We start from the raw sequence: 11,622 nt of genomic DNA, 5'->3' as shown, positions 1-11,622 counted from the left end.
TATGAAAATGATACCAAAGAATGAAAACAAATGGAAGTATTTAAAAAACTTAAAAAAGGAAAAAGAAAAAGAAAGAAAAACCCAACAACAAGAAAAACTTTTCATGTGATGTTTAAGGATTTATTATAAAGAAAGAGAATATTTAATTATTATACTTATACTGTATTTCAAATAATGATAAAAACAAAATAAAAGAAAAACGAAAAAACGAACAAATTAGTGACATACACACGATATTATTCTAAATAAATTTAAATTTTCAAAACTTTTTTCGTTGTATAAATACAAGGCAACAAAAGCCATAAAGAAATAAATAATCTCTTTACCACTCGAAAAGGAAGTTTTAGTTGGGGTTGGGAAAGTAAAGAAAAGAAAAAGTAAGTTAGATTATTAGAAAAGTTCTAACCATTTCCCTGCAAAAAAAGTAGACAAAACCCTCACTTGCAACCTGTCTACCCGCCATCGAACATGTTGTAATATGTGATCAGCACGTGAAAAGGTGATGTAATATTCTCTAAAAAGCTTACTTTTAGATTAGCTCTCTTTTACAGTTGCAAATTTTAATTTGTTTTTTTGCTGATTTTCTTTGATAATGGAAATATGAATCAGCTTGAAAGCGGAAACTTACGAAGGGCGTTACGCTGCGCCTTAGCAACTGCTAAATTGCAATAAAACAACTTTATTAATTAATCTTTCATCATTATAAATAGTTTTTTATTTTCATAGATCAACACAAACGAGTTATTTAAATATTCATATAGATATAGGCATAGTTATAGTAATAATCATATGTATTCTTCTTGTTCTGTGCTTCACTGTGTTTCAGTGTAAATTTTAATGCCTTAGCATATGGATACAGTGATGGGCATAAAATTAATACAATTTTAAAGGGAAATGATCGCTCTCACATGGACTACGATATACGACACTAATCATTCTACCAAATATATATATATTTTGTGTGATTCTCTTTTTTTGTTGTATTTCTTTTTTAATTTTTAAAGTTTCTTAAACTTTGATAACATTTAGTTAAAGCGCTGTGACCCACACGGGCAACCAAAGCAGCAAACAATAAATAAATTGAGAACGACAAACATTAAGTTTAGATATTTAAAATTATTTATTGCAGAATATACATATATATTCATTAGTTCTTTTCAGATTTCCTTCGTCACTCACGTTTCGAATGTGCTTCACGCGTTCCTAAATCGTAATGTATATGCTTGTTTCACTATATAATATTATATATAAAATAAAATAAAATAAAATAAGCTAAGCTTGCAACTAAAATTATGTACACAATAGGAATATATAGAATATATAATAGTAAATATAATTAATTGTGTAATATTTACAACAGCAAATACTTGGTAACGTTTGCCTACAAATATAATATTTTTAACTTTCTCCACTTTCGCTGTGCATAAGGAAACTTGGGATACATAAGAGAGCAATAGCTTAAATGGTGACCCCTAAGATATCTAAGGTCACCAACTAAACTATGCAAACAAATAGCTTGTGTGTGTGAGTGTGTGTGTATAAACAGATTAAATAAGAAATTCATTTGGGCTGACCCTAAGGATTTGTTTAGCTCCAAGTTTGACGAGATCTATATAGTTAAAACATTCACGATTACAAGACTCAAATACAGTGGATAGATACGTATTGACCAGGTTAGAGCCATAGGATCTTATGGCTAAAACCTGATCCTAGAGTTATACATAGAGATAGAGACAAGCATGCATCGATATCTAATAGTTAACACTGTGGTTTGGACATCTCTACTGGTTATGCTTAAAACTTTTTCGATCTGGAGAACTACTGGCGCCATGGAACTCTCTGCTCTGCCATCTACTGCTCTGCTCCCCCGACTCTGATCCCTTCAGAGTCTCTGTCTCTTCGCTCTCTCTCCTGATCCGGCTTCTGCTATAATCATTATCCTCTTGCTTACTCCGCCAGGATCATCTTAATGCTGGCCACCTCGGACTCCAGACGCTCTAGCTGCGACTTAAGCATCTGATCTCGCTCGGCACTGGACACCACATTGACCTCTTTGGGCGCTAGGAGCTTCCTTTGCAGCTGCGCCGTCCACTCGGCACTGGCAATGGAGATGCCGGAGTCCCTTTCGTCGCTGGAGTTGTCACCACCATCGTTCCAAGCTGGCGGCGAAGCACGGTTGCAGTTGGGTTCCTGCTTGATGTGCTGGAGGGAGAGCAGTGCAGTGGCCGCTGCATCCTTGTCGCCAAGATGGGATTTGTGGCGCAGCTTGAGAGGCAAACAGTTGTTGGCATCGCTGCCTTGCTGCGGGCTACTCCTCTGGAGCTGCAGTGGAGCCAAGTGCGCTGGTTCATGCTCCTGCTCATCGTCGCCGGAAACAGCTCCCGATGATGAGGCAGAGGACAAAGTGGAGGAGGTGGTAGAGGAGAGCATGTGCTCGTAGCTGGGTGAGCAGGCCCTCCGTGACAGATTCAGTACACTGGCCGCACTGGCGGACACCGATGAGCTGCTGACCGCGTCCACGGCACTGCTGCTCACCGCCGCCTCGACATTGTGGCTCCAGGCGGCAGCTGCTTCCAGATGATCCTTATAAGCGCTGGGTGCAGGAACATATAAGCCAGCAGGAGGTGGTGGAGGTGGTGCTCCCACAACAGCTGCTGCATTGTAAAGAGCTCCGGCAGCCACAGCCTTGCGCAGACTATCCAGATCCTCCGGTCTGACATTCCGGTTCAATGCCTGCTGCAGTTGCACTTGGAGATTGGCAATTGTGCTGCTGGGCGGGCGGTTGTGCGGATCGGAGATGGCTGGCGAACTGGAGCCGGCACTGGGACTTGGCTCCTGCTGTTGCTGTGGAGGCTGGGGTACTTGCTGCTGATGCGGCTGATGCTGCTGCGGTTGTGGCTGGTAGACATGCTGCGACTGAGGCTGGGGCACAACCAATTGATGCAGGTGCGTTTGAGGTGGCGGAACACCCGCATGTTGGACATGGTGGACACTCTTCACTGTGGCCTCTGGCCGGGCATTGCCATTGGGTCCGTAGATCAAAGGTGATAGTGGTGGACCCACCGGATAGCCATTGTGGCCACCGGATGGTGATCCTTCACCCGATCCACTGCCTGAGGGCGAGGATCCCGAAGAGGAGCCACCACTGCCGCTCATCTTGGCTCTCTTTGTGTTGCTCAGCACTTGCTCACTGGTGGGCAACGAAGCTAGGATCTTCTCCACGCTGACCAGATTTTCCCCAGAAATGTTGAACTTGTCACGAATGGCGTCCAGTTGGGCCTTTAGCACATGGTTCTCCTTGGTCAATTCGATGACGCGCTGTTCCAGAACCATATCATTGTAACGTCTCTTCTCCCGGCTTCTTTTGGCCGCCTCATTGTTGCGTCTCCGGCGATCCCAGTAACTCTCATCCTTCTTATTATCCGGCGTAAATTCACGTTGCTTTCGCTGCGAGAAAAGCTCTTTCTGGGCGGCGGTCAACGCCGACTGCGGTCCATTGCCGCCTTGTGAGGGAGATTGACCCATCATACTATCTCCATAGCCGCTTCCTGGGACAAACTTGCCAAGACTGTCGGACATGCCACTGTCATTGGACTGCGGACTGATGGATCCTCCGTACATGGACAAAGGATGCACTAGAAAGAAAAAAGGAAAGATCAAGATTAGTTTTGGATAGTTAAGTATCAAGGATTAATTATGGCAAAATGTTTTCTGATTTTAAAATTACGCATCCCTAAGATACTTACAATTAGATGCCTCATTGGAGCTGCCGTTCATCGACAGAGTCGGCGATATATTGGACAGCCTGACGTTGTTCATCATGGCGATGTTGGCTTTGTTGTGGCTGTTTGTGGGTGTGCCGCTTAGGACCTCAGGCATCGTTGTGGCCACCACTGCCTCTGGATAAAGTTTGGCCGGCGGCGCTAGCAGTAACAGGGTCTCCTCCTTGCCTCCGGTGTGGGGGCGTGGCCCGTAGGGAAAGTCGCTGCCGCTCAGCTTCTGCTGGCTGTAGTGATGCAGCTGTGCTAGCTTCTGCTGCAGTTGCTGTTGCTGCTGGGTGTTGGCTCCTTGAGGTTGGATGCAGGGGGACTGTAATGAGAAGAAATAAGTGATTGGTTAGTGACTGGATTTTTGGTAATTACATTATCATTTAATGATTAAATGGTATCTATTTTACGTAATTTTTACATGTTTTCTGATCGCGTAAAGTACTATCAAAAGTTTATGAAATACTCCTTCTTTTGTTTTACCTCTTTTGTTTAATCAATTAAAATACTTTTTTAAGAATTTTATATCTAATATACAGAATCTAAGAAATCCTGTTTCCTAATGGCTGGCGCCTAAAAACACGCAACACATTTGCTTCCACCCCCAAAATAATAAACAAACAAGACCTTGCTCCCAATCGAAATCTAAGATTGTGCAGAATATCTCTTTCCTGCTACCATAATAATTTTACTTATCACCTATTTATGGTATTTCTTTCAAATAATTCTTATCTGACATATAGAATGTGTAGAGATGATAAGCTGACAAAATGACAAGGGGTCCAATACTCAATGTAAAATCCGTTCTCCCACCAAAAAGTCTAATGCGATCTTGTATGGCCCATACGAACACACACCCACTCACGCACACTCACACACAGAACTTTCTTTGTTCGATGGTCCTTGCCCTTGCTTGTTGCCCTCGTCTATAGCTTTACCGTTTGCTTTCGTTTTTAGCACAGGCATTTACACAATGATTACGGCCAATGATGCAAGAATCGGCGAGAGCGACGGTGTGAAAGAGAAAGAGAATTAGACGACAAAGGAAACTAAAAAACCAACACCAACAAACAGGGCTAGAATGTAAACAAGAAATCGCACATTGCACGTTTGTTTAAGTGTGAGTGTGACTGCTCCCTCGCTCTACCTCTCTTTCTCACCCTCACCATGACCATCGAATTGGCATTTACAGTTCAATGTGCTCGCACACTCATACACACACACATAAACATAGACGTAAACTTTAGCACTCTGTGTGCCAGACTCTGCTGGCGTCGACGCCGACGCTGGCTGCGCAGCTGCCGGCAACCCCTAAACGGGAGAGAAACAGAGAGGGCAAGAGAGAGAGCAGCGCTGCAGTCGGCGTCTTGACAAAATTCACAAAAACAAAATGACTAAGCTCCGCCAGTCACTCAACGTCCCTAACCCTCCTCCAAACCGCCTGACTCCTCACTTTTTCGGGATTCGTTGTTTTGCGTTTCAATCATTTTGTGTGTTATTGTTTTTAACCGACTAAATTTAGTAAATATTCTAAACTGATTAACTCTTGCTGATTTTACTACGCAAAAAAAAGAAATATTTACATTTTATGTATTTTGTGCAAAGAGGGATTATATCTACTATTTATGTCAGGAAAATGTTCTAATATCTTAAGATCAACTTGAAAAGTTCAGAGATATCTATTTCACATTTAGAACGTATATTAAATCATTTTTATATTGTTCTTAAATATTTTTCTTTGTAACACATTTTGAACTTTACTGCTTGTGTTGCACTTTAACACCTACATTTGTTGTTGCTGGGGATATCCTGCTTGTAGTTGTTGCTGTAATTGGTATCCGTATTGTTTTTGAGTATCAACAGATTTTTCGTTGTTGCAGCCGCTTTGAAAAAGTTCACTTTTTGTTCCAGCGTGCAGACAATCGACATAATGTTTTGTTATTCAAAACGCTTTTGACATTGTTTCTTTGATTTTGTAGATTAAAAAAAATTCTTAAATTTTTTTATATTTTTGTATAATTGTTTTTCATAAAACACTTTTTTTTTTGGGTAACTGATTTAGTTGGCTAACGCGACGTTTCTGCGGTTGGTGCACTTGGCCGAAATGCTTTTAACGGCTCGACGACGGCTCTCACTTGGTGTGGTTTTTTGTTTTCTGAATTTCTTGCTTATCGCGGATCGAATGGGCTGTTTGTGTTTGGATCGGCTATATATTATAGAATGTATAATATAAAGACTTATCGCGAGCGCCTGAACCGCTTCGAAAGAAGGCTGAATCGCAATTGAATTTGTAAAAGCATTTCTCCGACGAGCTGCTCGACGGTCACGTTGAGCCAACACGCATCCGATACACGCGACCCAGCTTGTTGGCTCGAGCAAGTTCGGTGCCATAGGTTCGATGGGGGATAGTGGAGTAAAAGTGAAATTTCTCGAGAACCAACATCGAACCTTCAAACATTCTAGTTGCAAGCGATCACATTGCCGTTGTTGAGTAATCAGCGGGCAATCTAAAAAAATACGTTTTGAGCTGCATATTTGAAACTAGAACGTGATTGCTTGTTTCGTTGAGCGGGGAGCAGGGAGAGGGGGCCGTCGCTCTTGACGCTCAAACAAACACACACACATGTGCTTTTAAGGTGACTGAGGTGCTTTGGCCGCGTGAGTCTGATTTCGATTCCGATTCTTATTCCCATTCTGATTCCAATTCTCCGTACTGATTTTTTTCTTTTGTGCCAGTTGGCTCGTTGGTGACGCAAGCGTCTTACACAAAATATTCAGAGAAACAGCACATTATTAATAATCAAGAATGCATTTACACACACACATGCAAATGTCTGGAGAGTTGGAGCGGATTTTTAAAAAATAGCTTAGGTAAGAAGATTTTTTCTTTCATTTTATTGAGATTTAGTTAAGGAGTTATAAGGGGCAAGGGGGAAAATAAGTTACAAAAATAAGAAAATTTAGAAAACATTTTCATGTTTTTTTCAATATTTAATAATAATTTAGCAAGATTACTCATTAGAAAAAGTACCAAAAATATAGAAATTATCCTACTGATTTTTAATTTTTTCAAGAAAAAGGTTCACTTTTGAGGTTTTATGGTTATTATAAATAACAATTGAACAAAAATGGGTATTTCCCCCTCTTTTTTAATTGCCCAAAATTTCAGATATGGAAAACTCAGTCTGACTTCTAAATACTTATAAGTGCATACCAACCATTAAACTTGGATTAACCAGCATATAATTAAAAAATCCCATTAATGAGCTTGAGTTAGAACTTAGAAAAACCGCTGGATGCATTGATAGATCACGTGGCTTTCTAACTTTGAATAGCTTTGCTAAGTAAATATATGGTCACGGCGATATCTTTTGCAGCCACCAAACAGTCTGGTGAACCATTACAAAACCACTCAACAGCTTATATAAATCATAATTAAGCACTTAACGCTGCGATATGGTTATCAGAATAGTGTGGGGGGCAGAGACTAAAGAGAACTATCAAACTTCGTTGCATTAGAAGACAAAGAAAAACAAAAAGAACAAGAACAACGGAACAGCTATATAAACAGTGCCACTTCACATGGCAAACAGCGATGAATAGTTGTAAAAAGTAAGGTCGGGAGATATTATGTAAGTTCCTGGTCACCAGGCAATGAAATACAAATGAGGAACAAACAAACGAATCGAATTGAAAGAATGAATTCTATTGAATTCTTATAAGGCGGTTCTAAAAGTGATTACAAAATGCCATTAAATCATTTACTAAAATAAATGCTAAAGGAAAATCGAAGAAAAGTGCATATATAAATGCAGTACATATGGAAAAGCTGATTAAGTGCATACATAAACTGCACTTTATCTGTTCTATTATTAGACTTTAATATCTGTATAGCTGGAGTTTTATGCTGAGCTGAGAGAGATATTACTAAGAGAGACTTTTGTTGTTATTGCTAAGATAAAAAAGGCTTTAATAAAAATTATTATATATTATGACATTTTATAATTAATATTTTATATATTTTTAGAAAGTAAACAGAAAGAAATTGATATTTCTGCAATATTTTTTAAACAAATGTTGTATGAAAAGTGTAAAACTGACCTACACTTCTAGCTCTTTAAACGCTTAAAATAAGAATAAATAATAAAACATAGACATAAATAATCATAAACTTAAAAATCTGCTTAAAAAATGAAGTTATCACAATCATTATTCACATTTTATCATTCATATACACCCCGTATCTAATAGCACAACTTAACTTAATAACACAAATCAAAAAATCAACACCATGTTTTATTAAAAAAAAACTATAACTGACCTATCCACTTAAGAAAAGCTCACTTTTTAATTAGTACCGACAATCGATTCCCACTAAACCGCCGTAATCTGGTTATCCACTCCGCAATTTCAATTTCCAAACCGATGCCTAGCGTTAGAGTTCACAGTTTACCAGCTCCCTGATTGCTGTTGATCATGAGCAAATCCCAATTACGCGATCACTTGGCGATATCAACGTGAGCTGGCCGATTCACGTGTTCCAACCAAACGTAGTCACATCTAGTGCTAGGGCTCCAGACCCCCGACCAACCACCCCTTTTGGGATACCCCATAATCTCCGGCACATCCATTATCAGTATGCAAATATATAATAGGGCCCTTATCAAATGCTGTGCTATGACTGTGGTAGTGCTAGCATTTTACCCCGGGTTACCAACACTCATTTATGGTTTGTTGTTGACACACCCATACCCGCTCGTATAAGGTAATCGGTTTGGCGGATATAGAGTGGGAAAGGGGGTTGGAAAACTGCAGCAGAAAGTCAAAAAGTGTTACGAAACACAGTCGCCGTCGTCGCATTCTCGGGTTCTACTAAAAAAAAAACACCTCTCCTTAGCCCGAAGAAAACCCCCCTTGGCTGCATCAGCAGTCAAGTTATAGCAGCGCTATTTATATTTTTCATATAGCCAGAGGCGTGCGCGCTGACTCGACGTTACCCGCTGGACGTTCGACAATCGACGTTCGACAATCGGCCGTTCGTCGGCGTTGCGGTCACGTGTCGCGGAATGTGAGGCATCAGCGGCTAGTGCAACGCTCTCCAATAGCCGGCCTGCGACGGCTCACATGTTGGTGACTTGAGTCGGCTAACGCAAACCAAATGGAAATTAACGTGTTTTCCACTTATTGCGTTTGTTTCTAGGATTGCCTAGTCGGTACAGTGGAACTTATATAAAGTCTACAGAAAGTTAATGTCTATCAAGGAAAAGGATATTTATGTTGTTAGAACTCTTTCAGGCTTGCAAAGATCAAAGTTTCCAGGCTCAAAGAACCAAGGAGGTAACGTATACGTAATATCACGTAACGTACGATTGTTACGTATACGTAATATAACGTTAAACCAATTTTGAGAATATCTTCTACGGATCAGACTTCTGTTACAGTTCATCTTAGTGAAGTTCCACTGTATCAAGATTGCCTGCAATAATATTATTATTATTTTTTTTTTTTTTCCATAACACCCCCCATATGCTGGGCTTGCCGGGGAGCACACAATACCAATAGAAAAAATACAAATCTTTCGCTTGCACATTGCATTGATTGCATTTCGCTGAAGGTTTTTGTTGTTACTTGGCAACGTGCTCGCTTCAATTGTGCCGCTGCCGTAATTGTTGTTGTAATTGTCGCAGCATGTAATTCTTACGGATGCAGTTACTCATTAAAATGGAAAAGGGTAGACTAAAGCTATAGTTGGTTATTAAAAGGTGTCTTAATAGGGTTTCGATTAAAGAGATAAACTAAATAAATATATCTTAAGACACTTTCTTTAGAGTAAAGGGTATTTAAAAATCCACCTAATCTCACTTTCCAGACACTTTTCGTTGACTATTGTTTCTAATCTTGGTATAGGTCATTTAGGAAAATAATTTTCTAGGAAATGCACTTGAATTGGAAGATAAAAAGGCCTGTAACAGACGATGAAAGTCCAAGTAATTAAGTCAAGTAAATGTTAGGGATTGCCTAGGGTTATAAAAATTAATCATTAAGAAATTACTGTCTTTTAATTATGGATAAAACCATAAATATTTAATTACTAAGAATATAAAATAAATGAAAATTCCTTTATACCCTCTAACTGAAAGGTAAGCATTCGCTTTCTTATATAATAACAACATATGCAAGTATGTGTGATTAAATCTGCATTTAAATAATATATTTTTCATTTATTATTAAGCTCTGACTCGTTCTTTGTTCTGGTCTGGTATCTGGTCGCGCTGATTATGTAATTATCGCAATATGAGCTCGCTTTTTGTTTGATTACAAAGTGTAAATATGTACTTGTCAAGTGCAAAAGTTAAGTTTGTTGTTAGCGATCTATGAAGTAGGATTTACTTGACATGTTAAACATGAGAGTTTGAGACTAAAAACAAATAGATTGGTTTTAGTATTTGTTACTAATTTTACATGTGATCTAGCCATCGTTGGGTTCAGAGTTCTCAGCATTCTTAATCTAAATCCTCCATTCCCAAATATGAGTTTTAGATTTTGGCTAAATTTTCCATGACGCCTTCACCAACTTGACCTCAAAAAGCGCGTCATTGGTTTTCCTCCATACTAGCTTTTCCCGCCAGCAGTGTAGATGGGTTTATGCTGCTATTACCTACGCTGCCGCCTTCGTTAAGGCGGTGCAACGTGAGTAAACAGGCCACATGATGATTACCACAGCAACGATGTGGACGTCACCAGAGCCACCAAGAGCCCGCCAATCAGGTCGTATACCCCCTCTTGCACACTCACCCACCCAGGTAAACCCCATTTTCCAAGTGTTACGCTGGCACACAGACCCCGATGCAACATGCAACCTGTTTGAAGCAGCGCTGCTGGGAAAACGTGAGCGGCAAACGTGACAGTCGAGTTCGAAACGATTTCTGGCTGGCCTACTGAGCATTTGAGGGCCTACCTGACGGGGTGGTGGGCGGTACGTACGGGTTGTAGCAGTGGTTGGTGAATGAGGGAGCAATGGGGCGGTGGGGTTTTGGCTGCTTACACCATTCGAACGATAAACATTGTTCGGCAGCGCAGGCACGTTGCCTCGGGGAAAACGGTGGAAAAAAGGGGGGTAGGAAACTGTCGAGCTCTCGAAAGTCACATTACCGCTGTGCCTATTACATGACACACAAACGACGGGGAGCAACAATTGTTTGGACTTAGCCGTGGCAATCAATTGGACACCTGTAAGCGGCAACGTGATGAAAAGCGTGCCCGCCAATCGTCATTTTGTGGGCGGACTTGCGGGTAGGCGAAGAGTAGGGGGCCCCAGAGGTCAAGGGTTCTGACCAAGTCGCACTTAATTAACGGGGAATATAATCTACAGCTTTTTTTTCCCAAGCTCGATATCATCTGGTATATCCCTATATTTTTAAGCAGAAGCGGATGGAGGAAAATATTTTCAGTTGAAGCTTGAAATGAATCAGATATACATTTTAAGTCTTAGTTGAAGTTACTTAAGAAGTTGAAAAGTTTTAAAAAAGAAAAGAAACGAAACCTTATTATTTGACACTACCAAAGATAAATTTATGAAAGTCTTTCTAGATTTTCTCAAATATGTTACCAAAATAGCTAACAAATTTCTGCAAAAGAAGATTAAGATTAAGATTAATTATTAAAAGATAAAAATGTTTGCCAAAGCCATCCGCCAGATGGCGACTGCAATTTCGGGGGCAGAGTAAATTTCTAGATTTCGTGCGGGGGCAGCAACGTCGACCAAATCGAAGTCGACGGCGACGTTGGCCGCGTAATGAGTGCAAATGTGAATGAACTTCCCGCAGACGCACACGCAGCTCTATTGCCCGCTCGC

At 40.3% G+C, this 11,622-nt stretch overlaps 1 protein-coding gene across 1 annotated transcript; it reads right to left on the bottom strand.

Moving 5' to 3' along the window:
- Positions 1-970: 970 nt before the first annotated feature.
- Positions 971-6,037, bottom strand: LOC108102613. Its single transcript, XM_041818296.1, has 3 exons — positions 5,555-6,037; positions 3,747-4,088; positions 971-3,635 (listed from the first exon to the last, which is right to left on the bottom strand). Exons 1-3 carry the CDS (start codon positions 5,694-5,696, stop codon positions 1,948-1,950), a joined length of 2,172 nt encoding a protein of 723 aa, XP_041674230.1. The 5' UTR covers positions 5,697-6,037; the 3' UTR covers positions 971-1,947.
- Positions 6,038-11,622: the final 5,585 nt, after the last annotated feature.

This window comes from Drosophila eugracilis, unplaced genomic scaffold, assembly GCF_018153835.1.
Source record: "Drosophila eugracilis isolate 14026-0451.02 unplaced genomic scaffold, ASM1815383v1 contig_1197, whole genome shotgun sequence".
Taxonomy (NCBI): Eukaryota; Metazoa; Arthropoda; class Insecta; order Diptera; family Drosophilidae; genus Drosophila; species Drosophila eugracilis.
Note: the sequence above shows the minus strand (reverse complement) of the source record. Positions and strands in the feature narration are given on the sequence as shown.

Bases quoted from the DNA above. Each gene is read 5' to 3' on its own strand.
- LOC108102613 (XM_041818296.1), bottom strand. From the start codon at position 5,696: ATGTCGATTGTCTGCACGCTGGAACAAAAAGTGAACTTTTTCAAAGCG. The intron at 4,089-5,554 runs GTAGGTGTTAAA...TCTCATTACAGT, and splicing joins TATCCCCAGCAACAACAAAT to CCCCCTGCATCCAACCTCAA. The intron at 3,636-3,746 runs GTAAGTATCTTA...TTTTCTTTCTAG, and splicing joins CTCCAATGAGGCATCTAATT to TGCATCCTTTGTCCATGTAC.